The 24,140-nt window shown below is 52.6% G+C and overlaps 1 protein-coding gene across 1 annotated transcript; it reads left to right on the top strand.

The window, feature by feature from the left end:
* Positions 1 to 9,835: 9,835 nt before the first annotated feature.
* On the top strand, positions 9,836 to 23,857 carry LOC309685583 (electroneutral sodium bicarbonate exchanger 1-like; the record flags this gene model as incomplete). Its single annotated transcript, XM_082501331.1, has 24 exons — positions 9,836 to 9,849; positions 9,909 to 9,988; positions 10,698 to 10,841; positions 11,245 to 11,380; positions 11,572 to 11,732; positions 12,684 to 12,872; positions 13,019 to 13,128; positions 13,259 to 13,416; positions 13,791 to 13,878; positions 14,313 to 14,459; positions 14,624 to 14,715; positions 15,206 to 15,380; positions 15,515 to 15,648; positions 16,533 to 16,778; positions 16,881 to 16,986; positions 17,879 to 18,040; positions 18,747 to 18,860; positions 19,214 to 19,375; positions 19,970 to 20,221; positions 21,006 to 21,074; positions 22,339 to 22,512; positions 22,613 to 22,747; positions 23,163 to 23,260; positions 23,770 to 23,857. The coding sequence occupies 24 exons, from the start codon at positions 9,836 to 9,838 to the stop codon at positions 23,855 to 23,857; spliced, it is 3,234 nt and encodes a 1,077-aa protein (XP_082357457.1).
* Positions 23,858 to 24,140: the final 283 nt, after the last annotated feature.

Below are 24,140 nucleotides of genomic sequence, written 5' to 3'. Positions count from 1 at the left end.
ACAGCTTGGTCCCCGGAGATCTGCGCGGGTTCTGGTTTCTTAAAACACATCAGTGTGGATTGAGGAAATATTCCCATCGACTGCCGTGGGCGGAGGTGACCCCGACGCGCTGTTTCTGAGCATCGACTGAGCACCGTCTTCCCACAGTGGGCTGAAGAGTTGAGGTCCCTCCTGAGGGGGAATCTAAGTCTTGTTCTCTGAACTCCTGCAGGAGGGTCTGGAGATGTTGCAGTCTGGGGCACCTCAGCGACCTGAATCCCATCCCCTGGCTGATTATCACTATGCAGGTAAAGCGGAAGCAGAGCTTGTTGCTTCTCTGGGAATGCGAGCGGGTACTGCCGTTCCCTTTGTTCTGATTGAAAGAAGTGATTTTTTAGAAACGTGCGAGCAGCGGTTCGTGTTCTTCGGGGCAGGGAAAATAGTCGTTTTAATCTGTTCCGGGGGCCTTTTGGCGCGGGGAGTGCCTTGTCCCTGTGTTCCAGCCCACTGCTGTCCTGTGCAGTGATGCCCCACGCTGCCGTACGCTCCTCCTTTTGCACGCCGGCTTCACGGCAGCTCTGCTGGCAGCCATAACTGCTCGTGCTAACGAACTCCCTGCGGCATTGGCTAATCACTTTCCACAGGAGGAGAGATGTGGATGTGTGATGAATAACTTGTGCGGATTTCAGGTAGGCTGCGAGTGGTCTAATCATTTGCACGTGGCTGTTTCTTCCCAGGCTCAGACACTTGGATGCCCCTGGAGGAGCAGTTGTTTAAAGAGGCTTTTTATGTGCATAAGAAGAATTTCCACCTGATACAGAAGAAGGTAAAGCAGTTAGTCCGAGGCGGGTCACGGGTTGGTAGCGTGGAGGGGAGTTTTAACCCAGAAAAGTCTTTTGATCGGCGTGTCAGAATCCTGTCCTTGGGATGCAGCTTCATGCTAAAAAGACACTGGTACGAAACATAATTTTCCCTAATGTGTAATTACCAAACAATATTTAATCTCTCCGGTACAAAATATGGGAAATATTAAAAGAATAATGACACGTTCCGCTGACCATCGGCGTGTAATGTACAGTTCTGCTCTCCCAAGGCTTCTTTACAGCCCTTTCAGAAGAAGGGGGCTCGTTTTCAGCCTGATCTCACCTGTGGGAACTGCAGACGCAGGGGGGGACAGACAAAGAGCACTGGATAGATCCGTCCTGGGTCTGTGCCTTCGGTGTTTTGCTGCGCTATTTCCCTCATCGATCGCTTCTGGTTTTCTCCCGACAGATTCAGACGAAGACCGTGGCCCAGTGTGTGGAATATTACTATACCTGGAAAAAACACGTCAGGTTTGGCGCCACCCGACCTGGACGGATAGCCAAAAGGCTCCAGGGAGGCACGGATGAGGTGGAGGAGGCTGAAGAGAAGGTAGGAAAACCGCTGGGGGTGGGTGCGAGATGCCGCTCCTCCATGATCGCCTTCTCCCGGGCTCTGGGAAACGATACCCTTCGCATTAAACTTGCTGCTGATGATGATTTTCGGGGATGTTTTGTAATGTCCCAGTGCTCTGTAGGAGGAACTGCCGGTGACCCGCCTCTGCGCGGGTGTTGCCAAAACGTTCCTTGCCAGGAAGCAGAAATGTGGCTCACAGAAATATATATTATTTAGGGTTTTTTTTGGTGGCAGCCACTGGGTAAGCATGTCACTTCAGTTCTCAGAAATTCTACTGTTCTGCTGAGGACAGTGGAAATAATACGGTTTTTCTTTCGCCATCTGTCTTTGCACCCCATCCTCCCTGTCGAATTTCGGCATTGTTTTGGCTGTTTTAACGTTCAGAGGAGCTCAGCGGGGCAGGCTGGGGCTGATAGAATGCGTTCCACCCAGCACACAAATAAACCCCTCAGTGTCTGGGCCGTTTGGGGATGTTTCCAGCCAGTTTTTCGCTTTAGCTGTCCCCCTTGCTGAGGAGCAGGAGAAATGAGCACAAGCTGTCTGGTTTACAGGCTGGTTGCAGCCCAAAGAAGAGGCGCCGGCTCGGGCCCACCAAGAAGCAGAAGAGCAGCGAAAAGACGCCCCGTGGCACAGGCAGTCCCTCCCGCCATCCCAGGGACGCTCCACGCGGGGTTGGAGGCGCAGGCGATGTGGCTGGGTTTCCCTGCGGGCAGTGTGGAAGGTGAGCTGCTCGCTTTTTCTTCTTGAAACTCACTGCTTTGGGCTCAAACAGATGGAAACTCTCCGAGATGGCTGGGGGGAGCAGAACTAAGGGCAGCTGGAGGATTCCCACTGTCCCGCCGCCACCTGCTGCTTTTGTTGGACTTTTAGCTGAAACCGCTGTGTTTTCCTGTGCCTTTGAACGCCTCACGGTCTCTTCCCTGAGGTGTTGGGGCACCTGTCCCATGCCGCACATGGCCACGTGTTGTCACCACCATTTGTTTAATAGCCGCTTTTCCTCTGCGCCTGTTGGAGCAACGAACCTGTCGGGATTGTTCCTGCTCAGTTCCATCCTCCTCCCGTCTCCCCTGCACTCGGGGCTCCTCCGTCTCCCGCTGACTGCAGCCACAAAGGTTTCTCTCTCTCCCTTTGAAGGCCCTTTCCTCCCATTACAGGCCTGGGGCGGTTCATCTCCTTGGGCGAGAATCCCAGCGTTTCTCCTTTGTTTGGCTGAGAAAAAGGTTCCACTGAAGTTCCTTCTTGCGGTTTGCGGCCCGAGGGCTCCCGCGCTGCAGTCGCTCGTGCCAAGCGACATTGCTCGTGCCACGCAGAGCCACTCGAGTTTCAGTCCGACCCGATTTTGATCCATCGTGATGTTAATTCTCCTATTTTAATCCCCAATGATCTGCCGTGTTTAACCAACGAGGTCCCACCCAGCCGGGGGTACCGGCAGAGACTGTGTGGCACCACCCAGCAAAACGCACAAGAAACTCACAAAATTAGAAGTAATGAAACGTCGTCTAACAAATTTTTTTTTCTTAGAAAAGGAGTTAAAAATCCCCGTTTGTTTTTTCCCTTCCAGGGTGTTTGGGACAGTCAACGGGAGGAACGCGCATGTGAAATACCATCGCCCACGGGAGGATCGGAAGGCCCTGGGGACGTCTTCAAAGGGCGGCGAAGCCGGCAGAAGCCCAGAGGGTGACCTCCTCCCGTTGGCAACTGGGCAACTGCCGGTGCAGCCCAGCAACCAGGTCCCTTTCCACCACTAAGAAAACCCCACCCACCATCTCTCGCCTCCAGCAGCGCCTGAGCTCTGCGGAGGGTCCACCACCACGAGGTCGCCCCCGCTCCAGAAAGACCCAGAAGATAAGAACAGCAGAGAATAAGGTATTGTATTTAATAGTGTTTCCCCCTTAGGTGATAGTGACGTGTAGATTTTCGGTCTTAGTTAGGCATCTTTTAGCTCTTAGTTTTAGGCTTTAGTGTTGTTCTGATAGGAGTAAGGTTTGTTGTTCTTCTGAGAGGAGTAAGGTTTTTTTTTTATGTGTTCTCCTCAATTTATTAAATTGAGCTGTTGAACGTTCAAGTCCTGGGGCTGCTCTTGCTGGGTTTGAGCCAGAAATAATCGAAGCCGTCAAAACCCGTTCTGTGCGGTTGGTGGTGCGAAGCAAAGGAGAACCTGGGCCGGCGCCACACAGTGCTGTTCCCGGGTTGGTTTTCCCACTGGAGAGCGCAGCGGCACTGCCATGACAAAGCCGGCAGCAGGATTGGGGCGGGTGAAGGCATTGGATGTCTGCGAGGCCTCTTGGTTATTTGCCAGAGTCGGCGTTGGCCTTTCGTGCTGCGCTGTAGCGCCCATCGGTGTTTGTTTGCACAAATAACGCAGCGTTTGGCAGTGACAATGGTGGTTGGGTTAGTTCAGGGAATGACATCTAAAGAAGGGGGCTGGTCTCCGCCGGCGGTGTACCGGGAGGGAGAAAAGGTTTACTTTTCGTTGCCAGGCCACCCGATTTTCATGGCTTTGGTTTTTTGTTTTTTTTTTGTTTTTTTTTTTGTTTTTTGTTTTTTGTTTTTTTTTGTTTTGGTTTGGTTTGGTTTTTTTTTTGTGTGGCTGAATATTCCCGCCCGGTTGAAGCAAATCTGTATTTTGGTTCTGTTTTGTCTTTAAAGTATTGATCTTCAGGTCTGGGCCATGGTAAACTTCTTTCCCCGAAGCGCCCGCTTTGCAGAGCGGGTACGAACATTCTCCTTTTGTTTCCCATCACTTGTATTTATAAAAAAACTACCCTAAAAGTCAGAAGAGGCATCGGCGTGTTCACACCTCTTCCCTAAGCCTGCTCCTCACTGCCGGTGCTGCCCAAGCGATGCCAAAAAGGCGGGAGTTTGGGAAAAATACCCGGCACCCTATCTAACTGTGGTGTCCAAAACCCCGTGGGTCGATTTAACCCCCCACTGACCCAGGGAAGGGCTCCACGTGCCAGTTCCTGTTCCAAGTCTTGTTGCTGTTTCACATTGATTCTAAAAAATCAGAATGTGGATGCAAGAACAGAATTTGGACCAGATTCTCCGGCACCAGGACAGTGCACCGATGCTCCAGGGCGCTTTCCCCAGCAGCGAAGGCCTGGTCTGGCAGGAGGGCGGTGGCGGGGATGGCGAGGTACTGCCGGCTCAGCCGCCCCACGGCCAGGAAGCGATGCTCGTTCTTCTTCCACCAGCTGGTGCTGTGCTTGCAGAGGGGCTCCAGGATGTAGTTTTCCAGTTGCTGGTGGATCTCGGGCATGCTCTCCATCGGGTCCTACCCCAGAAGGATGTCGTAGCTACTCTGAGACGGGGCGCTGGCGCATGGGTCCTTGCGAGCAGGCAGCTGGCTGCCGGCATCTGCGCCCGTGGCTTTGGAATCTGAGTTTGGCACCCCAAACTGGGTGGCAGATGGGGACTGGTGGTTGCAAACCCACAACAGCGTGGTTCTCGCTGGCTGGTGCAACTCGCTTCTCAGGCTGGGGCTGAGAAACTGCATCTCCTTGAAGTGCGGGTCCAAAACAGAGGCGATAACTGCTGGGCTTTCGAGCACTTTCTCGAATGCAGTTCCCTTCAGTTTGGAAGACGGCAGAACACGGAGAATGGCATTACACGCGATCTCCTCCTTGGTGTATTGATTGGACAGGGAATCAGTCAAAAGAGAAAATAAGAAAAATTAATTTGTTTTCTACTTGGATGGCAGAAATCTATGAGAGGCAATAGAAGTCGGATGGTTGAACAAAATCTTGCATGGCTTTGAGTTTGCCCTGAGCTGACAGCTGCAAAGCCTATTGTGAAACCTACTCATTTTTGTGATCGTAGTGATTTTTGTTTGTGTTTTGTTTGGATGTCTTAAGAGTATCGTTATCAAGCAATTATCTCCCCCCCAGCCCCGCCATGCCCACCAGCAGCAACGGGCCGATGGGATCCTCAGCTGTCAGGTGGGGGGCAGCGGCACCAGGGCAGGGAGGGCGATGCCTGGTACCCCCGGGCGGGCCATGCCGACGGTGTGGCTGGAGAATGCTCCATGGCTGCTCACTGCGGCATTTCTCATGGCTGGGGGGAAACACGTTGGGAGCAGGGGGTGGGGGTGAATGGGGGAGGCAAAGCATCTGCAAGGGGCTGTGAGGGCCATGGAAAGGGGAGTGAAGGGCATCTGCAAGGTTGGAGGGGGTAAGGAGGGTGGTAGGTGTCTAAAATAGGGTGCTGGGGGTGTGCAAGGAGGGGGGACAGCAGGCCGCTGAAAGGGGGTGTAAGGCATCAGCAAGGCATCTGCAAGGCAGAGGGGTGGGGGCTCAAAGGGGGAGGCGAGGGGTACCCAAGTTGGGTGCGGGAGGGATGTGAGGAGGGGAGGAAGGCACCTGGGCAATGCCTGTTGGGGGTCTCCCCACCAGACCCCCCCTCCTCCGCATCTCGATGTGACCCCCTGGTGATGCTGCGGCCCTTCAGAGCAGGGGGACAAAGGCCACTGTCCCCACAGAGCCCCATGCCACCCGGTCACCTCAGCTATTGTCCCACCGGGCGCTTGCACGGATGCGCCCGGTGTTGGGGTGCAGGCAGGAGGTGGCTGGGTGGTCCCCCCCTCTTTCTGCATCTCCTTGGCCCGGGGGAGGGCCTGTCCGCCCCCCCGCTGCACCCATGGGACCCAGCTGCAGGAGGTGCTCTCGGGGGCAAACGAGAGGTGGGGAATTAATTAATCTGCCCTGAAATTACAGCTCACGGGAAAGACTGAGAGGAATTTGCGTCTCCGCCAGCAAGGGAAGACGGTCACGTCCTGGTGATGCTCAGCTGTGACCTGCGTGTGTCCCCCCCTCACAGCCCCACTTTGGGGCTCTGGAGATGTGTCCTCTCCCGGGTCCAGTCCCCGTCACAGCCCAAATCCTGGCTCAGGAGCCGGAGGGGTCCCTGCAGGGGATGGTGCTGACCCCCACGATAGCAAAGGAGGGAGCCACAGGACCGGTGGCTTCGTCTGGGTAGGATGGAGATGGAGAGGGGCGAGGAGGGGGGTCTCCTGCTCCACCACTAGAGCAGCTCCCCCAGTTTGGCCCCTCATCCCCTTATAACACTGGGATCAGTGTTATTAATTACACTTTGCGCGAGATTAATTACATCAATCCTCCCTCCTGCTGCTGGTGGCCAGTCCAGCTTGCGAGTGACGGAATGAGGGGGCTGAGATGGGAAGTTTGCCTGCTCGTGCGATGCTTTTGGCCTCCCCTGGCACCGGGAGGACTCAAAGCCGGACCTGAACCTCTGCTTTGTGCTTTTCCTCATCCTCAATTACACCAAAGCTTCCCCAGGGAAAGATTTTTCTTTCTAACTGGAGGAGTTGCACTGAGACAGGTAAACTGAGGCAGGACAGTCAAAAGTCCCTCTCTCTCCTGCTGGGACAAAAAAAACCCTGCAGCAAAATAATAATTTGGAGAAGTTTTCTTGAGAGGGAACAACACTCTCTGCTCCGAAAGTCAAAAGTGAGCTTGCCATCCCCTTTCCCAGCCCAGTTTCGATGATTTGATGTTTTCCAGGCGCCTAGCAGCAGCGGAGAAGGACAAAGAGGGAAGGCGAAGTGTCTGCAAGTGCTGGTACCCATCCTGGGATGGGATAATTTGCTTTCTGGAGGCATCTCTCCATCCTGCTCCATCCCATCCCAAGCCCACGCGTCCACAGATCCCATAGACTTATTAAATCCTTAAATCCTCCAGCGATTTCCTCAATGAAATAACCTTTCTGAGTCCATTTGGGTGTCTTAATCGGGAAAAAGAGGGTTTTGAGTGGCACCGTTTCCTTCGGTGGCATCTCTGTGCGAGGTTTGCCGCGATTTCTGCTGCAACAACTGGGGAAGGGCGATGGGATTCTCGGAGTGTCTTGCCACGGACCCGCTTGGCTTCTTTCTCCTGTATTTGCGCCTGAAGCTTTAATACTAAATAATAAAAAAGCAGCAGAGATCTGAGCTTGGATCCCGATGGGATTTTAACGGATTAGACCTCATTGTCACCCTCCTTCGCTGTGTTATTTTACATCCCATGTCACCTTTCAGGGCGAGCCGGGGCTGTCAACCTTTGTGCTGAGCAGCGCCGGGGAGGAAGTTAATGACAGCAAATGAATCTGTAGGCTGGAAATGAGGGATTAGCTCCGCTCGGAACATAAAGTAGGGCTGGAGATAGCTGGCGGAAGCGAGGAGAGTAAAACATGGGGCTTCTCTGGACATTTCCGTACGGCGTAGGACTTGGTCTGTCTAACGAGGGTTTATGGAAGCCGCGAAGGGACGGAGGCTGTGCCGAAGGGAGACCTCCCTGAAACACCCTGATTTGATGCAGGAAATGTTGATGAAGATCAGGGCTGCCCCATAACGGGCATTTCCCCAATGGTTTGTGCCTCACGTGGTCTTTTGGCAGTTTGGGCTTTCAAATACACCCAAACACTGTGTAACACCTTTTGCCCTGCCGAGATGCAGCGTTTCCGCCCCTTTTCTCTATTCTGGAGAGTTTTTCCTCAAAACAGAGCAGGTTTCTCCCCATGCGCTAAGTTTTCCAAGCGGGATCAGTATTGGGGTGTATAGCTTTAAATAACTGCCGGGGTCACCCTGAACATTCCGATCCCAGCAACGGTCGCTGTTTATGTGCTGGAGATGGTGCAGACTGGGAGTCACTGGGCTGCAGTCGGAGGGTTTGGTCCTCTGATTGATCTGGAGGCTCAGTTATCCCCCAAAACCGGTGACCGACTTGAGGATGAAGCAGGAGGAGCGTCCCAAAATGACACTTCTGGAAGAGTTACAGGTGGGAGGGCTGTGCCGAGGGTCTGCGCATCCCCCAAAAAGGGGGGGAGACTTCCCAAAATCCCAGTGACATGTCGCCAGAGCAGGGAAGGATGCGGGGGGACGATGCTTTGTGCCCTGCCGGGGGCAGGTTTAGCATCGTGGGTGGGAGCACGGAGCCAAAATGGTTTCTGAGAGAGAAGCAGACTTTCCCCATGTTGCTCGGGGGGGATTTGGGGAGCTGTGATGCCCAAATCGCTCCGTTTATTCCCACTCTGACACCCCTGTAACACACTCAAGCTCGCTATTGTATTTAAATTGCGATTTTATTTCAATTGTGATTGTATCTAAGTTGCGATTTAATTTAAACAGTGATTTAATTCAAATTGGGGTTTTATTTCGGTGGCGATTTTACTTAAATTGCGATTTAATTCAAATTGGTGTTTTACTTAAGTAATGATTTTACTAAAATTGCCATTTAAAGCGATTTGATTAAGCCCCTTTTGTCCCGTGCCTTTTCTGAGGATGGGGTTTGGGTTTTTGAGTTTTTTTTCCGGTAAATCTGGAAGGGAGCAGACGCATTGCTAAGAAGGGACGGAGGGTGGTGGAGATCGTCGTGGGAGAGAGGACGGGAAAGCCACAGGCGTGTCATAATCCGGCTGCCGGGTGACGCGGGCGAGTGCCGGGAGGTGGCGGGGAGGTCGCAGCAAGTCGGCTTTGAAATTAGTACTCGGGGGCCAGAAAAAACTCATTCCCAGATGGGAACGTTTGTTCCTTTTGCTCATTAAATTAACTGGTGAGCGGGAGGTGTGAGCTTCCCGAGTGTCGCTGCTGCGCGGCAGCAGATGATGCCATTCAGTCGAAGCAGGGATTTGGGGGATAAAAAGCAGATTTCTGGTGTTTTGCTCTTCTCTAAAGAGAAGGGTTTCCTGGAGGCCCTTTCAAAGTTGCAGTTGCGACTCGAGTGTGAGACGTGGTTGGGTTTTTATTTCTTTGAGCGTGGTAATCCCGGTGATGCCCTTCCCCAGCCCAGGGGCAAGGGGAGAAGAGAACGCCTGTAATTCTCCTTCAGCTTTTAAGGCACAGATGCTCTTTGTGCAGCGCTGGCAGTGGTATTTCAGCCAAGGAGGGCATTAGCTGTTAGTCTTTGGCTTTTCTTTTGAGGAGAAAAACGCAGTTTTGTGTGGAAAGCAGGCTTGCAGCAAGAGAAGCCCGAGCCTGGTTGGGTTGAAGTCGAAGCTTCACCCTTGCAGGTTCTTGAGGGCCTTTGGAGGTTGATGGTGGCCATGTCCTGTGGCCAAGTGCCATCTAGTGAGTATCTGCAGGTATCACTTTTGGAGAATGAAACTGGCTGTGTTCAAAAGTGTGGAGTTGGGTTCCCCCACCCCACTCCACCCCCAGTTTGGAAATCCCTTTTTTAATTTTTAATTTTTCGAAAGGAACCACAAGAACGAAGCAGGAGGTTTGGTTTTGGTTTGAAACACTCAACTGTCTCCCCTTTTAGTAAATCCTTCCAGACTCACGGTATATACAATACAGGTGACATTACAGGTGGTTTTATTTGGGTATGGGAATAAAAACCTCCAAGTCCGTGTTTTTAGGGCTGTGCCTGGAGGAGGAGACACACAGAGGTGTGATGCTCTTGGGCTCACGTGGCCGCAGGGATGGGTGATGACTGGGAAGACGTAAGGGAGCTCTCCTCACCTGGTCCCAACTTGTATCTTCTTCTCCTCACTAAACAGAGACACGACGAGGAGGCGGTGATTGACCAGGGAAGAACGAGCACCGCTGTCACTATTCACTATGAGAAGGAGGAGCTGGAAGGTGAGTTGGGAGAGGTGCCACCAGCCCCACGCGTTTTTCCGTCGCGCTAAGTCCCTGCCGCGTCCTGTGCTCAGCGTATGCATCACCTGCAGCGAAACGTGGCGTGCTTCTAAATAAACAAGCACAGTTATTTTCACATTGTTTTAATATTATGGCTTTTAGACAGAGGGGAAAAAGCCCCCATGGCATCTGCGGTGTGAGCGTTGGCCACAGACCTTGGTAGTTCCCAGCTTGTTTTCTCAGAGGCTGCTCTTGGCTTGGAGAGGTCAGGAGAATAATTTGATGGCTGCAGACACAGGGCTGTGATTTTCTTTTTTTTTTGTTCCAGACTTCATTATCACAGGACTGATTGGATCTCCTCTTGTTGCCTTGTGCCATACAAAGATTTTAAAAATAATTACCTTCTGTCGCTGCTTAATGAGCAGGTCTGAGTGTTGTCCAGCCAAAGCTGGAATTTTAGACAAGGGTTGATATTTTCAGGGCACTTTTAGGTGACCCGGAGCCATCGCTTGTTGTTGCTCTGTTGTTGCAAAGTTAGAGTAAAACAGGCTTGGAAAAAAGGATGTCTCTGACATTCAGGGATGCAGTGAAACTAAAATGAAGAGAAGTTGGTGTTTCCTCCTGGGATGGATGCGCTGGTTTAATCGTGGCAGCGGCGTTAACCATCTCCGCAATATCGAGAGTGATGCGAACACTGCTTTTTTCGCAGGCCACCGCACCCTGTCCGTGGGCGTGCGGATGCCGCTGGTGAGGCAAAGCCACCGGCGCCACCGGCACCACCGACCCCACCGCCAGAAGCATCGGAAGAAGGAACGGGAGAAGGACTGTGCCCCAATGGAGCAGGGCTACCACTGTAAGTCCCGCCGCAGCGTTCACGAGCCTCCTCGGGGCTGCGTGGGTGCCGGGGTCCTCTGCAAGCAGGTCTGTGTGGCTGATTTGTGTGGTTTGCTGTTCTTCTGAGGGAAAGTGGCATTATTTGGGAGGCAGTTGAAGGCATAATGGATTGAGGCTGGTCTTCCGTAGAGGGATCCTGCCTTTAAAAATGGAAACGTGGGGAAGGAAAGTGGCCCGTCCTTATGCAGAGGTGCAATAGATGCTTCTCCTTCTCCGTGGCTCTGTGCAAGCCTGGCCAGACCTGGGGGAGAGGGGCTAGCCCAATATTTAGGGCTGAACTGGTGCCGATCGATGGCCACTTTGCGTGTGAGCGTGACGGGTCGAATGCAGGTGTGGTAACGGGATTTATCTTCTGCCCCCAGACACCCCATCCCAGCGGGTGCAGTTCATCCTCAGCACCGAGGAGGACGAGCAGCACATTCCCCACCACTTGTTCACCGAGCTGGATGAGATCTTCCTGAAGGAGGGTGAAGATGCCGAGTGGAAGGAAACGGCAAGGTAAATCCCTGCCGCCGGCTGCGGTGGCGGCCGTGGGCTCTGCCTTCCGCTCTCTGGAACGCGAAGCTTTTGCAGCTGCAGGTGCCGATGCGCGGAGCCTTCTCCTCTTGCCGCCCCGTAGCTGCACCGAAGGGGTTGCAGAGCTGAGGCTGTTTTCTTGCAACGGGGCTGATCGTGCCCGATGTCCGCAGGTGGCTGAAGTTTGAGGAGGACGTGGAAGATGGTGGCGAGCGCTGGAGCAAGCCCTACGTGGCCACGCTGTCCTTGCACAGCCTCTTTGAGCTGCGGAGCTGCATCAGCAACGGGATGGTGCTGCTGGACGTTTGTGCCAACAGCATCGAAGAGATCGCAGGTACTGAGCACGCTGCGTCCCGCCGGGAACGGCTGAGCTCAATTTGCCGCAGTGCCCTTCACTCCCGTATCAAGCCCTGCCCCAATGGCACGTCCTTTTCCAGAAGTCGCGCGGTGTTTTTAAATCGTGGGTTGCTTTTTGGATGTAGACTGGGTGTACAACAGTCACATCAGCTTTTTCTCCCAGTATGGGAGCCTTTTGAAAGCAATTTGTGGGGTCAGAGAGGCGATTAGAGAATATTCTCTGGCCAGAAAGGAGTGTCAGGGCTTGGCAGGCTGCTCTCAGAAACACGGAGTCTGCGTAAGAGCTGAACCTCCTTAAATAAACTACTTACTACAAGCTGTTTCCTCCCGTTCTTTGTTTTGGTTTTTTTTCCTATTGCCTTAACATCCAGGATTTAAGAGCTTTAAAGGCAGAGTTTATCTGGCAGGTGACCAAGCAGCATATTTCTGTGGGGAAGATAATTGAAGTTAATTGAAAAAGCAGCTTTGGAGAAATTATCTTTGACTGGCAGGTCTCCATTCAGCCCTTGCAAGAGCTGGAGAAATCGGAGCCGTTATTAGCACGTTTCTCCCCGGGCTTGCCAAATTGCAGTCGATGGGCAAAGGAAACTCTGGGAAAGTCTGTGATAGAGATTGCTTATAATTTGTTGAAATGTGTCGAGTCTAGAGAGTCTGTCTAGAAACGCCAGATCGGGCAAAAAAATGACATTATCTAGGATGGGGAATAATTATCTGAGCGGAGTGATGAATAAGCACTTTGATGATGGCTTTTAGCAAAAGAGAATTCTTCCTTTCGCTGCAAAGGCTGAACTGCATTAAAACGTCTTGCTAAGCAAGGCTGAGCCCGCGTTAGGGTATCCTGCGTGGCGCAGCCTTCGCCGGGGGCTTGAGGGGTCGGGGCTTGGGGACTTTCTGCTCTGACGGCTTCGTTTCCTGTTGCCATCTCCAGATATGATCCTGGGCCAGCAAGAGCAGTCCGCAGAGTTTGATGAGTGCACGCGGGCGAAAGTTCGAGAAGTGCTTTTGAAGAAGCATCACCATCAGAACGAGAAGAAAAGAAACAACCTTCTCCCCATCGTCTGCTCATTTGCTGACATGAGCAAGAAGCAGTTAGACGTGCATCCCCTTGGCAAGCCAGGTGAGGGTTCCTGCAGGGTTTGGTACCCAGTGAGGGTTTCTGCCAGGCTTTGGCACCAGGTGAAGGTTTCTGCAGGGCTTTGGCCCCATTAGACTTCTCCCGGCAAAGGAGAAGTGTCCCGATTGCTCCTTGCCTGTCTTTCTCAGTGTCTTTCTTTCCCCTCCCAACCCAAACACTCACTCCTCATCCATCTCCCACCACTGCAGAAGCTAAAAATGGGGTGAACCATGACAGCCATCCGATGGATCTAAGCAAGGTGAGACACTCGTAGCTTTCTTACGCTTTTAGGCCAGATTTGCTCTTGCAAACTTGGCTGCAGAGTGTTCTGCAGAGTGCTGTGGGCTTTGCTTTTGGGGTAATGGCTGAAAATCCCTTGTCGTGCCCAGGCGGAGCTGCGCTTCATGAAGAAAATTCCCACCGGGGCTGAAGCGTGCAGCGTGCTCGTAGGAGAGCTGGATTTCCTTCGCCAGCCCATCGTGGCATTTGTCCGCCTGAGCCCAGCTGTCCTCCTCTCGGGCATGATGGAAGTTCCCATCCCAACGAGGTCTGAATGAGAAGCGCAAAGTTTTTATTTAAAAAAAAAAACACCACAACAAAACACCAAATTCATGCATCAGTTGGGCGTCCCAGGGGAACACAGCCAGTGGGAGCAAGCACGTTTCTCCCACCCACATCTCCCTGCTTTCATTCCTCCCTTCCCTGCTGGAGCTTTTAAACCCATTGGCCAATTTTAATGAAAGTTGGTCCAAACCTCAAATTTGTGTTTGGTTTTGATGCGTTTCAAATTCATCACCGGAGTCGGTGAGCCTACACGTCCCCCCTGGAGCCACGCTCTGGGCTGGGAGCTCCCAGGGATTTCCTTGGGCGCCCTTTGAGTGAGGCCATGTTCTTCTCTCTCATTTTGGTTTTCTTGCCTAGGTTCCTGTTTGTTTTGCTTGGACCAGGAGGAAAAGCCCATCAGTACCATGAGATCGGCAGGTCCATGGCTACTATCATGACGGATGAGGTGTGACGAGATAAGAGATATCTCTGGGTCATTTTTTTGGGGCTTCACCTCTCCCTGTCTCTGTAGTAGTGAGGAAGAGGGTTTGTTGTCTCTCTTAGCTGCCTGCAGGAGGCTAAAATCCCACCTGGGCTGCAGCCTGCGCCTCATCCTTCTCCCCAGGGTCCCCAGCATGCTGTCCCCAGTGGTGGCATTGCCAGGGCCAGTGAAACTTCTCCTCTTGAAGCAGAAGGCTGTGGTGTGCCATGGGGGACGGGAGCCTGGTGGAGATGGTTACAAATACTGTGATGCACAGATTTTTGCTTTGGGGGGAATATTTCCTGCCACTTCCAACAGGCGATTTGGGGGAAATGACCTTGCATTTAGCCAAGAGCTTATTGCACTGGTTAGGACATCCGAGATGGGTCATGCTCTCACCAGGTTGTCTCCTACGGCAGGTTTTCCACGACGTTGCCTATAAAGCCAAGAACCGGGCTGACCTGGTGGCTGGCATCGATGAGTTTCTGGATCAGGTCATGGTTTTGCCGCCAGGAGAGTGGGATCCCTCCATCCGAATTGAGCCCCCGAAAAACGTCCCTTCGCAGGTGAGTGCTGCGGCAGAAGGAGGCACGAGGAGGACAGGCAGGAGGGCAGCACAGCTGGGGGTGCTGCTCAGGGGCCCAAATTCACAGGTCACGTACCCAGCCCAAAAAGCAAAACAAGCCAGTGGCTGCAAAGACATATCTTTATCTTATTTGCATTTTAACAGGAAAAAAGGAAGTTGCCAGAAGCTCTCGATGACAGCGCTTCTCACAGCAAGCTGGAGAAACACAGCGGTCCTGAACTGGAGCGGACAGGAAGGTGTGAACTGAAATAGTTTGGTGGGGTGTTTTTCTGTTTGCCCCTAAAATCTGAGTGTGCACCTCCCTTCTAGCAGAGTTTTGGGGTTAACTGGGTCAGTGAAGGGGCTCCAGGTTCCCAGCTTGGTCCCCTGGGCTGGGTGGGTGGGACATTTGGGCAGCTGGGCTGAGCCGCAGCATGGTTGCACACAGGTTTTCTTGCTTTGGGGTGGAAGCAGATGTGTAAGTACCTCCAGGTAGAGCTCTGCTGCTTCTCAAAGTGAGGGACTGTTGCAATAAGAGGGGACGGGCTCTCAGGTTTGGTCTCCTTTTCTTTTTGTTGGAGGGGTTTTTTGTATGCCTCAGTTTCTACTGGGGCTAAAATGGGAGAAGGAGACTTCTTTTTAGCAACGGAAGTTACTCTGTGCTTGTGATTGTCCTTCCTCAGCCAAGAAAACTCAACGCTGTCTTCCACGAAAATGTTGTTTTGTTTTTTTTTTTCCTTCCTCCAGGCTCTTTGGCGGTTTGATCCGGGATGTGAAGCGAAAAGCCCCCTGGTTCTGGAGTGACTTTCGGGATGGTCTGAGCCTGCAGTGTCTGGCGTCCTTCCTGTTCCTCTACTGTGCCTGCATGTCCCCCATCATCACCTTCGGGGGACTGCTGGGGGAGGCGACCAACGGCCACATAGTGAGCACCTCTCTCTGTTGGGTGGCACGGGGGAGGACAACACTCATGCAAAAGTCCTTGCTGCAGTGAATTTGCACTTGTTTTTTTCCCCCTAATGATTTAATTACTCGCTGCTGCCTCTCTTCCCCGGACAGAGTGCCATGGAGTCGCTGCTGGGCGCATCCATGACCGGCGTGGTGTATTCCCTCTTTGCTGGCCAACCTCTCACCATCCTCGGCAGCACCGGCCCCGTCCTCGTGTTCGAGAAGATCCTCTACAAATTCTGCAAGTAAGGCTGGCTGCTGCGGCCAGGTGCTGCGAGCGCCTTTGGAAGAAGGCAGGGATGGAGAAAGGATGTTTTTCTTAGTGGTAGTTGGTAGATTTAAGTTGTCTTCTGTGTCACAGACATCACGCGCTGCTGCTTTAGTATGTGACGGTGCAGGAGCCCTCAGTCTCTGAAGGATGGATGGGTGGTTCGGGGTTTTTAGGGTTAAAGTGAAAGAGCAGGAGGAGGAGAAACCACAAGGATGTGGATGCCCGAGATGGGCTGCACAGGGAAGATGAGACAAATGACTCTGGTTTGGGAATGAGGGAAGATTTGCTTTCCTCTCAGTACAAACTCGGGCACTTTTTTGTATGATTTTTGCTGGAAGTGGAAATATATTTTACCCACATATCCAAAGAGTTTTCTGGTCAAATGTTTTGATGATTTTTGAGAAAGCAGGAGCTTTTCACGCGAAATGGATATTTTCCATGACAGTCTTTTTGTTGTGGCAACTGTGATGGGAGATTAACCCCCTTATTGCAATTAAATTTATTATGAAGCCCCAACTTGCTGGCAGCAGGTAACTGGGTGCAAACCCAGCCGGTTTCGCTGTTAGGGCATTGGGGTGATGTGGGAGAACACCACCTTCCACAACAGGGACCTGACCTCAATTAGCCTCCGAGGCATTAACACAAGGTCATTGTTAAATAAGGATTAATTAGCCTCTCCTCCTGTGGGCCCACACCCTGTGCCGCAGCCCCGAGGCTGTCTGTCGTAGGACCGGAAACTGCATTTACCATCCGCAGCCTTGACACGCTCCTGAATTGCTGCCGACTTTCCCCGAAGGAAGGCACCGCTCAGAGCCTCTTGCTGCCCTCTCCACCCTGCATTTTCTTTTGCTTTCCCAGGGACTACGCGCTCTCCTATCTCTCTCTCCGGGCATGCATCGGGCTGTGGACCGCCTTCTTCTGCATAGTGCTGGTGGCCACCGATGCTAGCTCTTTGGTGTGCTACATCACCCGCTTCACCGAAGAAGCCTTCGCCTCCCTCATCTGCATCATCTTCATCTACGAGGCTCTGGAGAAGCTGAGTCACCTGCGAGTGACCTACCCTGTGCAGACGCACAGCAAGCTGGACTTCCTCACCATCTCCTAGTGGGTTTCTTCCTCCTAAAACGCCGCTGCCCCTTGGCAGGAGCTCAGGGCTGCACCTCCATCGCCTTCCCCTCACCCCTGTCTTGGCTTCTCTCCTCCCAGCTGTAAGTGTGAGGCACCGACCCATCCCAGCAACGAAACCCTGCAGTTCTGGGAGAGCAACAAGATCAATGTGTCTGGCATCACCTGGGAGAACCTCACGGTGACTGTAAGTGCCCCGAGTCACTGCTTCCTCGTGCCGCGGCCGCGGGGTCCAGGGCCACTGGCCTGGTGCAAAGCTCAGAGCCCTTCAGGTGATGATGGGCTTCCAACTGTGCCAGCGCTGCTCGGAAAAGTTGTTACTTCAGTCTAAGGTGTGGGTTTAACCCCCTTGGGCCTGGGAAGGAGAGTCCACCTCATCCCCGACATGGTGGGCAATAACTGTTATCCTCAGGACAGCGGTTCTGTCTGGGAGCAAGGTTCAGTGGGTGCTTTGGTTATTGGAGAAGTTGGAGGACTTAAGTTCATGCTTGAAGGCCATAATTAGCTTCCTTAATTGGTTCCTAGTAACTCCAGGCCTTGCTTTCTTACTCAGCGCTGTCTGAAGGTACGTGCATAAACTTGCATGTCTGAGCAGCCCCTTGGGCCGTTGTTGCTGGAAGCAGAGCTCAGGCACAGGGTGGGACACTCTTATGGACATCTTCACCCCCCTTGGCCGTGTCCTGTGAGCCCGCCCCTGGGAAGGGACAATTTGTCTCTTCTCCTTTCCTGTCACTGTTGTCTTAGCCCTCCTTCCCCATTCCCTCTTTCACTCTCCCCAAGAGTTTCCAGTGTTTCCTTCCCCTCTGGTGTCTTCTTCATCCACGGTTACCTGCCGTTCAAGCAGAGGATGTGCCATAGGTCTGTGGTACGGTGTCCCATCACATCTCCTCTCTCCGCTGTCTGTGTAGTTCCATGTGTCACTTATTCAGCTGCTGTTGATTGTTAAATATAAATCTCCGCTGGCAGCAGCAGTCCCGAGGTCACAGATCTTGGAGCAAGATCCTCCAAACCCCCTAGTTATCCGAGGTTTCCTTGCCGCATGTGCACTACCTTTGTGTCCTGATGCTCTGTTTCCCCAGGAATGTCGGTATTTGCATGGAGAGTTTCGTGGACCTGCCTGTGGACACGATGGCCCCTACACACCCGATGTCCTCTTCTGGTGCTGCATCCTCTTCTTCTCCACCTTTGTCCTGTCGGGCTTATTGAAGAAGTTTAAAACCAGCCGCTACTTCCCAACCAGAGTAGGTAGAAGACGGTGGCCAGCAGCAGTCTCCCCACTCATTTCCCAAAATGGCTTTCCCGGAGCACTAAGCAGTGTTTGCCACTGCTTGGTCAAACTGGGAAGTGTTGACCTTGAAGGCCAAACTTGGATGTCCCTCACTCATTTCCAGGAGTGCAAAACGATCGTAGCGTTTCCCACCTGCCTCGCGACCTGCCCCGGAGCGGTTTTTTTGCCCAGGCAGTGGGAAATCAGGTCTTCCAAAGTTGGTTGTTTGTTGTTTTTTCGTTTGTGTTTTTTTTTTCACCTTCTGTGCCCAAGGGGAAAGTTGATTCAAATGAGGAACTGCCATAGAAAAAGACACAAAAGACACTGTTTCTTCCTTTTGAGGAGTAAATGATGCCTCAGTGCTTTATTCCCATTGTAGCTGTGAGTGCAGCTGTAGTGGCAGACGTCTATTTCGTTATTTTTTAATATTTATTGGCTTTTTTTTTAAGGTTTGAATTTAAACCACCCTTTTCAGCCTAATTAAACTTTTTTTATTGCCTGACACCAGATCTTGCAGGTACAAACACAGCAACAGCATCTAACTGAGGGATTTGGCTGCATGTCCTCAGAGTGGTGGGAATTTGTTAACCAGCCTTAATGCTGTTGATGTCTTTAACTTTTCCATCTCACGGTATGGCCCCGTTTGTGCTGTCCCTTTCAGCTCTGCTTTCTTGCCCCAGGTACGGTCCACAGTAAGTGACTTTGGTGTCTTCCTCACCATCGTCATCATGGTGCTCATTGACTTCCTGGTTGGGATCCCATCGCCGAAGCTCCACGTCCCCCACATGTTCAAGGTAATGGGGTGTTTTGGTGTGGAGCCACTTTCAGCTCTTGGGGATGCCACAAGGTGATGCTGGGACAGGACAGGGCTGAGTCTGGAGATGCTGGAGGTGTTACCATCTCCTCTTCCACCTCCGAATGCATCGTTTCCTTCTGGAAAGAAGACGCCAGCCCCAAAACTTGATGCCTACAGAAGTATCTATAGGTGCTTGCGACGAGGACACTGGCACTGCTGAACCCCGTAGGAGAGGGTGACATGAAGGCAGGGCCAGGAGATGAGGCGGCACAGCGATGGAGAGGAAAATCAAAGCCAGTGAAGTGGCTGGGCTGGGAGTTGATCCTGATGTGTGTTTTGGCTTTGTTGCAGCCTACCAGAGACGACCGCGGGTGGTTGGTCAACCCCATAGGGCCCAACCCTTGGTGGACGGTGTTGGCCGCGCCCATCCCAGCTCTGCTCTGCACCATCTTGATATTCATGGACCAGCAGATCACGGCTGTCATTGTCAACAGGAAGGAGCACAAGCTGAAGGTAAGGGGCTGCAAGAGCTGACCCCATCCCCACCCCACTCTGGGCTGCAGGTGTGGGGAGAAGCTCCTATGCCAAGTGCTTTGTGAAGGCGTTGGTTTGGGACAATGTCAGGCTGTGTGACAGGATGCTCTGCTGGATTAGTGATGTCACAGGGAGCAAACGAGGGCAGTTCAGATGAGCAATCTTTTGGAGGAGCAAATTAATTTTCGAGCACTATAGAAGCGTGTTTTTGTTTCACAACGCCAGCAGGTGCTGGGGGAACGAACTGTTTTGACGCGCTGCCAGGGATAACTCAGGGTCACATCTTGCTTACAAGCAGTAGAAATTTCTTTATGAATGAAAATAGTCTGTTTGTTTGTTTGTTTGTTTGAGAAGTAGCTATTGCACAAACCTCCCAAATCCACTTGGTCTGAACTCCTGCCAGATTTTCACCAAAGGTGCTTGCGCAAAGACCAGATCCATCCTTATTTGTTGCCAATTCTTCTAAATTTTCAAGAGGGTGACTTGCGCCCGAGTAGGGTTTGAGTCTGAGTCGCGACGTTGTCCTCGCTCTTGTGCTGTGGGATGCTCTGTTCCTTGTTTTGCTGCCCACAGAAAGGATGCGGGTACCACCTGGACCTTTTCATGGTGGCCGTGATGCTCGGGGTGTGCTCCGTGATGGGGCTGCCCTGGTTTGTGGCTGCGACTGTCCTGTCCATCACCCACGTCAATAGCCTCAAAGTGGAGTCTGGCTGCTCAGCTCCAGGAGAACAACCCAAGTTTCTGGGGATACGAGAGCAGAGAGTCACCGGCTTGATGATCTTTGTGCTCATGGGCTGCTCTGTCTTCTTCACTTCGGTGTTAAAGGTAAGAGGAAAATGCAAAATGCCCAACAAGCGTGAGCTTTTTGGAGGTTATACAAAAACCATCCCCTCCCTCCAGGCCTGAGTAGGTGTGGAGCAGAGGAGGAGGCGATCCCAAACCTTGAGGCTTGGCCCATGGTGGGAACCAGCCTCAGTTACCCTTTCCACCAGTTTGGTGTCCTCGAGGCAAGCGAGCAGGACAACTGCTTTAATTCCCAGGTGTCTCTCAGGCCCACCTGTGTTTATGGGTTACGATGAAGCGGATTCAGACCAGTACACTGCTCTCTTTCAAGCAGGCAGCACCTTATGGGATGCAATTTGCTCCCCCAAATGCCTCCCAACAGCCGTTCCCAGTAGCTAAACACACCAAAATCATCCCCGTGGGCTTCCTTGTGTGTTCCTCCCACAAAGTCACCACAGCTCTAGGCTAAAAGGAGGCACTTCGCTTTTGCGTGTTGCCACAAAAATGTGTAGAAATGATCTTCTGCCATCACAGAACGTGGTGTACAGTTTCATTGGTGAAATGACCTATTTTCCTCCAACCTTTCAGGAAAACGGGATTATTCTAATGAAACGTAACTCAGAAGCTCAGCCTAAAGCAGAGCATTCACTCACTCACTCGCACGCACAAAACCTCTACGGGTTAAGAGGTGACACTTCTCTAACCATGTGGAAACTGGAAAGCTTTAGGCAATTTTAGGCAGTGCCTCTAGAAGAAAGCAGTAATACTGAAAAAGCAATTAAAAAAATTAATTATTGCATTCTTTTTTTTTTTTTTAATTTCCCAGTTTATACCCATGCCTGTGCTTTATGGTGTCTTTCTCTACATGGGCGTGTCGTCGCTCAGAGGGATTCAGGTACGGACTCTTACAGCGTGCGGCTCCCTGCTGTGTCATCTCCAGAGAAGCAGGAAAAAAGCAGTGGTGTGGGAGAAAACCTCCCCAAAAGCAGGCAGTGAAAGTATTTTGTATAAGGAAAAGATTGGTGGGGGCACAGGAGGTACGTAGGGTGGGAGGACCAGGCAAGTTCAGTGCGCTCTGCGTCACGGTTTGGGACAGGGCAGTGTTTGGTGTGGTGAAAATGGGGGAATTCAGTGCAAAGCGAAGGCGATTTCTACTGCCGGTGGGAGTCCTCACTGGGGGATTCAGTGGGCTGAGAAATGCCAAATAACAAACAGAAGAATAGAATATATTAAACATATACTTTTATAGAAGAACAGGGAGGGGGAGGGGGAGATGGTATGAGGAGAAGGACCTGGGGGTGCGGACTGATGAGAAGCTCACTGTGAGCCGGCAATGCGCGATCGCAGCCCAGAAGGCCGACCGCATCCTGGGCTGCATCAGCAGTGTGGCCGGCAGGGCGAGGGGGGATTGTGCCCTCTGCTGTGCTCTGCTCTGGGGAGACCCCCTGCAGTGCTGCCTCCAGCTCGGGGACCACAGCACAGGAGAGCCATGGACCTGGTGGAGCGGGGCCAGAGGAGGCCCCGGAGCTGCTGGGAGGGCTGGAGCCCCTCTGCTGGGAGGACAGTCTGGGAGAGTTGGGGGTGTTCAGCCTGGAGAAGAGAAGGCTCCGGGGAGTCCAGTGCCTAAAGGGGCTCCAGGAGAGCTGGGGAGGGACTCTGGATGAGGGAGGGGAGCGATGGGACGAGGGTGGATGGTTTGACACTGACAGAGGGCAGATTGAGATGAGATATCAGGGAGAAATTTTTCCCTGTGAGGGTGGTGAGGCACCCAGGTTGCCCTGAGAATCTGTGGCTGCCCCATGCCTGGAGGTGTTCAAGGCCAGGTTGGACGGGGCTTGGAGCAACCTGGGCTGGTGGGAGGTGTCCCTGCCCAGGGCAGGGGGTGGGACTGGATGATCTTCGAGGTCCCTTCCAACCTAAACCCTTCTGTGATTCTATAATAGAAGGACGTGGAATAATTGCAATTTGGTGGGCAGCTCTCATGGACACACTGGTTTATAGATGGAGCAAAGGGAAAACGGGTGCTGCTCCCGGGAGGAACAAAGTGGGATCCAGGATTTCTCACTGCACGCGAGATCCTGAAAACTCCTTCCACGTCCCAACAGGGCCGGAAACTTTCCGCATCCCCAAGGGGTAACTTTTCTGCTTTTATTTTGCAGTTCTTCGACCGCTTGAAGCTCTTTTGGATGCCGGCAAAACACCAGCCGGATTTCATCTACCTGCGGCACGTTCCCTTGCGGAAGGTGCATTTCTTCACCATGATCCAGCTCATCTGCCTCGTCCTGCTCTGGGCCATCAAGGTGTCCCGTGCTGCCATCATCTTTCCCATGATGGTAAGAGCCGGTGCCGCTCAGCAGCGGGACGTTTGCAGCGTCGGAGTGAGACGTAGCATCATCTCACACCTCACCCCCTCTTCCTTCTTATTTTGTGAAGGTTTTGGCTCTCGTGTTTGTCCGGAAAGTGATGGACTTCTGCTTCTCAAAGCGGGAGCTCAGCTTTTTGGATGACCTTATGCCAGAAAGCAGGAAGAAGTTGGCCGATGCCAAAAATGAAGCCAAAGAAGAAGAGGTGATGCTTGCTGGGTGCTCGGGGCTGGATGTCTCCCTCGGGCTCTGAGATTGCCTCTTTCCATCACAGCTTCTCTTGAAATGTTGGGGGAAGATCTGAACTCAATAGAAATAGATCCTGACAGCCTGGATCCCGCATCATAACCTTGTTTTTCAAGTGTTAAGCTCACTGCTAATTTAATAGCGGTATAATTTTTAAAGGTGCCATTTATAATAAACATTATAATTATGATGGAAAGATTTGCTCATAAGGGTGGTTTTAACCCCCCCCAAAATGTTTGGAGTGAAAGGTCTTTCCCCGGCTGCGCTAACAGAAGGTCAGAAGGAGAGGGCAGCACGTGGGTTTTGCTGGGTGTTTAGTTTATCTCCACTTCGATCATAGACAGAGAACTTTGATTTGTCCCTTTTTATGTCAGGAGTCCCAGGAGATGATGGAAGCTGCTGCTGCAAACTCCGTTCGGCTGCAGCTGGGCAAGAGCAGCAGCGCGGATATCCCAAAGCCAAGCAGCGACAGGTAAAGCCCCACCAAGCAGCAGGACCCCCGGCAAGATTAGCCTGAAGGGGGTTGGCAGAATTTTCTCCACGTTTATCTTTGCTGAGCATCCCAGCGCCATGCACTCAGCTTGGCGGGAAGAGCAAATTTATGGGCAGGGCGGGCGGCAGAGCGCTGGCACAGCTGCCCAGAGAGGTGGGGGAGTCTCCCACTCGGGAGCCATTCCAAACCCGCCTGGAGGTGTCCTGTGCCACTGCTGTAGGTGCCCCTGCTCTGGCGGGGGTGGGACTGGGGGAGCTCCAGAGGGCCCTTCCAGCCCTGACCAGTCTGGGATTCTGTGCAGAGCCTTTGCACAGAGCTGTGGCTCTGCGGCTCTCCGGCTCGCCTTCCAAACCTCCTCATCCCGCCCAACCCGCTGTGCTTATGCGCAGCTTTGGTTCTCCTCCCCCCCGTTCCTCTTGCTGGTGCTGATGCGCTGGGTGGCGTCAGTTCCCACAGTCACAGATTGCTGTCTCAAATATTTATTGCAGGACTGATCCTTCGGAGATTAATATCTCGGATGAGATACCAAAAACAACCGTGTGGAAGGCTCTCACTATGAGCACGGAAACAGTCTGAATTTGGGGAGGAAAGAGGTAAAGGATCGCGTGGGAACGTGGCTGTACTCCTTTGCGAGTGGTGGCATGTGCCTACGGCTTTTTTTTTTTTGCCGGCAATGCCGAGCAAGCGGCGAGGGCTGCGGCACACGAACCAGCTCCTCTCTGCCGGTGCGGTCCCACGAGCGGGGCAACAGCCCCACTGATGACGCTCTCCCTCCTTTTCTCTCTCCTCCTTCCCCCCAACTCCAGTTTTCATGTTTAGGAATCTTGACTTTGAAGGAGAGGCGTGAGAACGTGACTCG

This window comes from Vanellus vanellus (assembly GCF_965231255.1).
Source record: "Vanellus vanellus genome assembly, contig: HAP1_SCAFFOLD_88, whole genome shotgun sequence".
Taxonomy (NCBI): domain Eukaryota; kingdom Metazoa; phylum Chordata; class Aves; order Charadriiformes; family Charadriidae; genus Vanellus; species Vanellus vanellus.
Note: the sequence above shows the minus strand (reverse complement) of the source record. Positions and strands in the feature narration are given on the sequence as shown.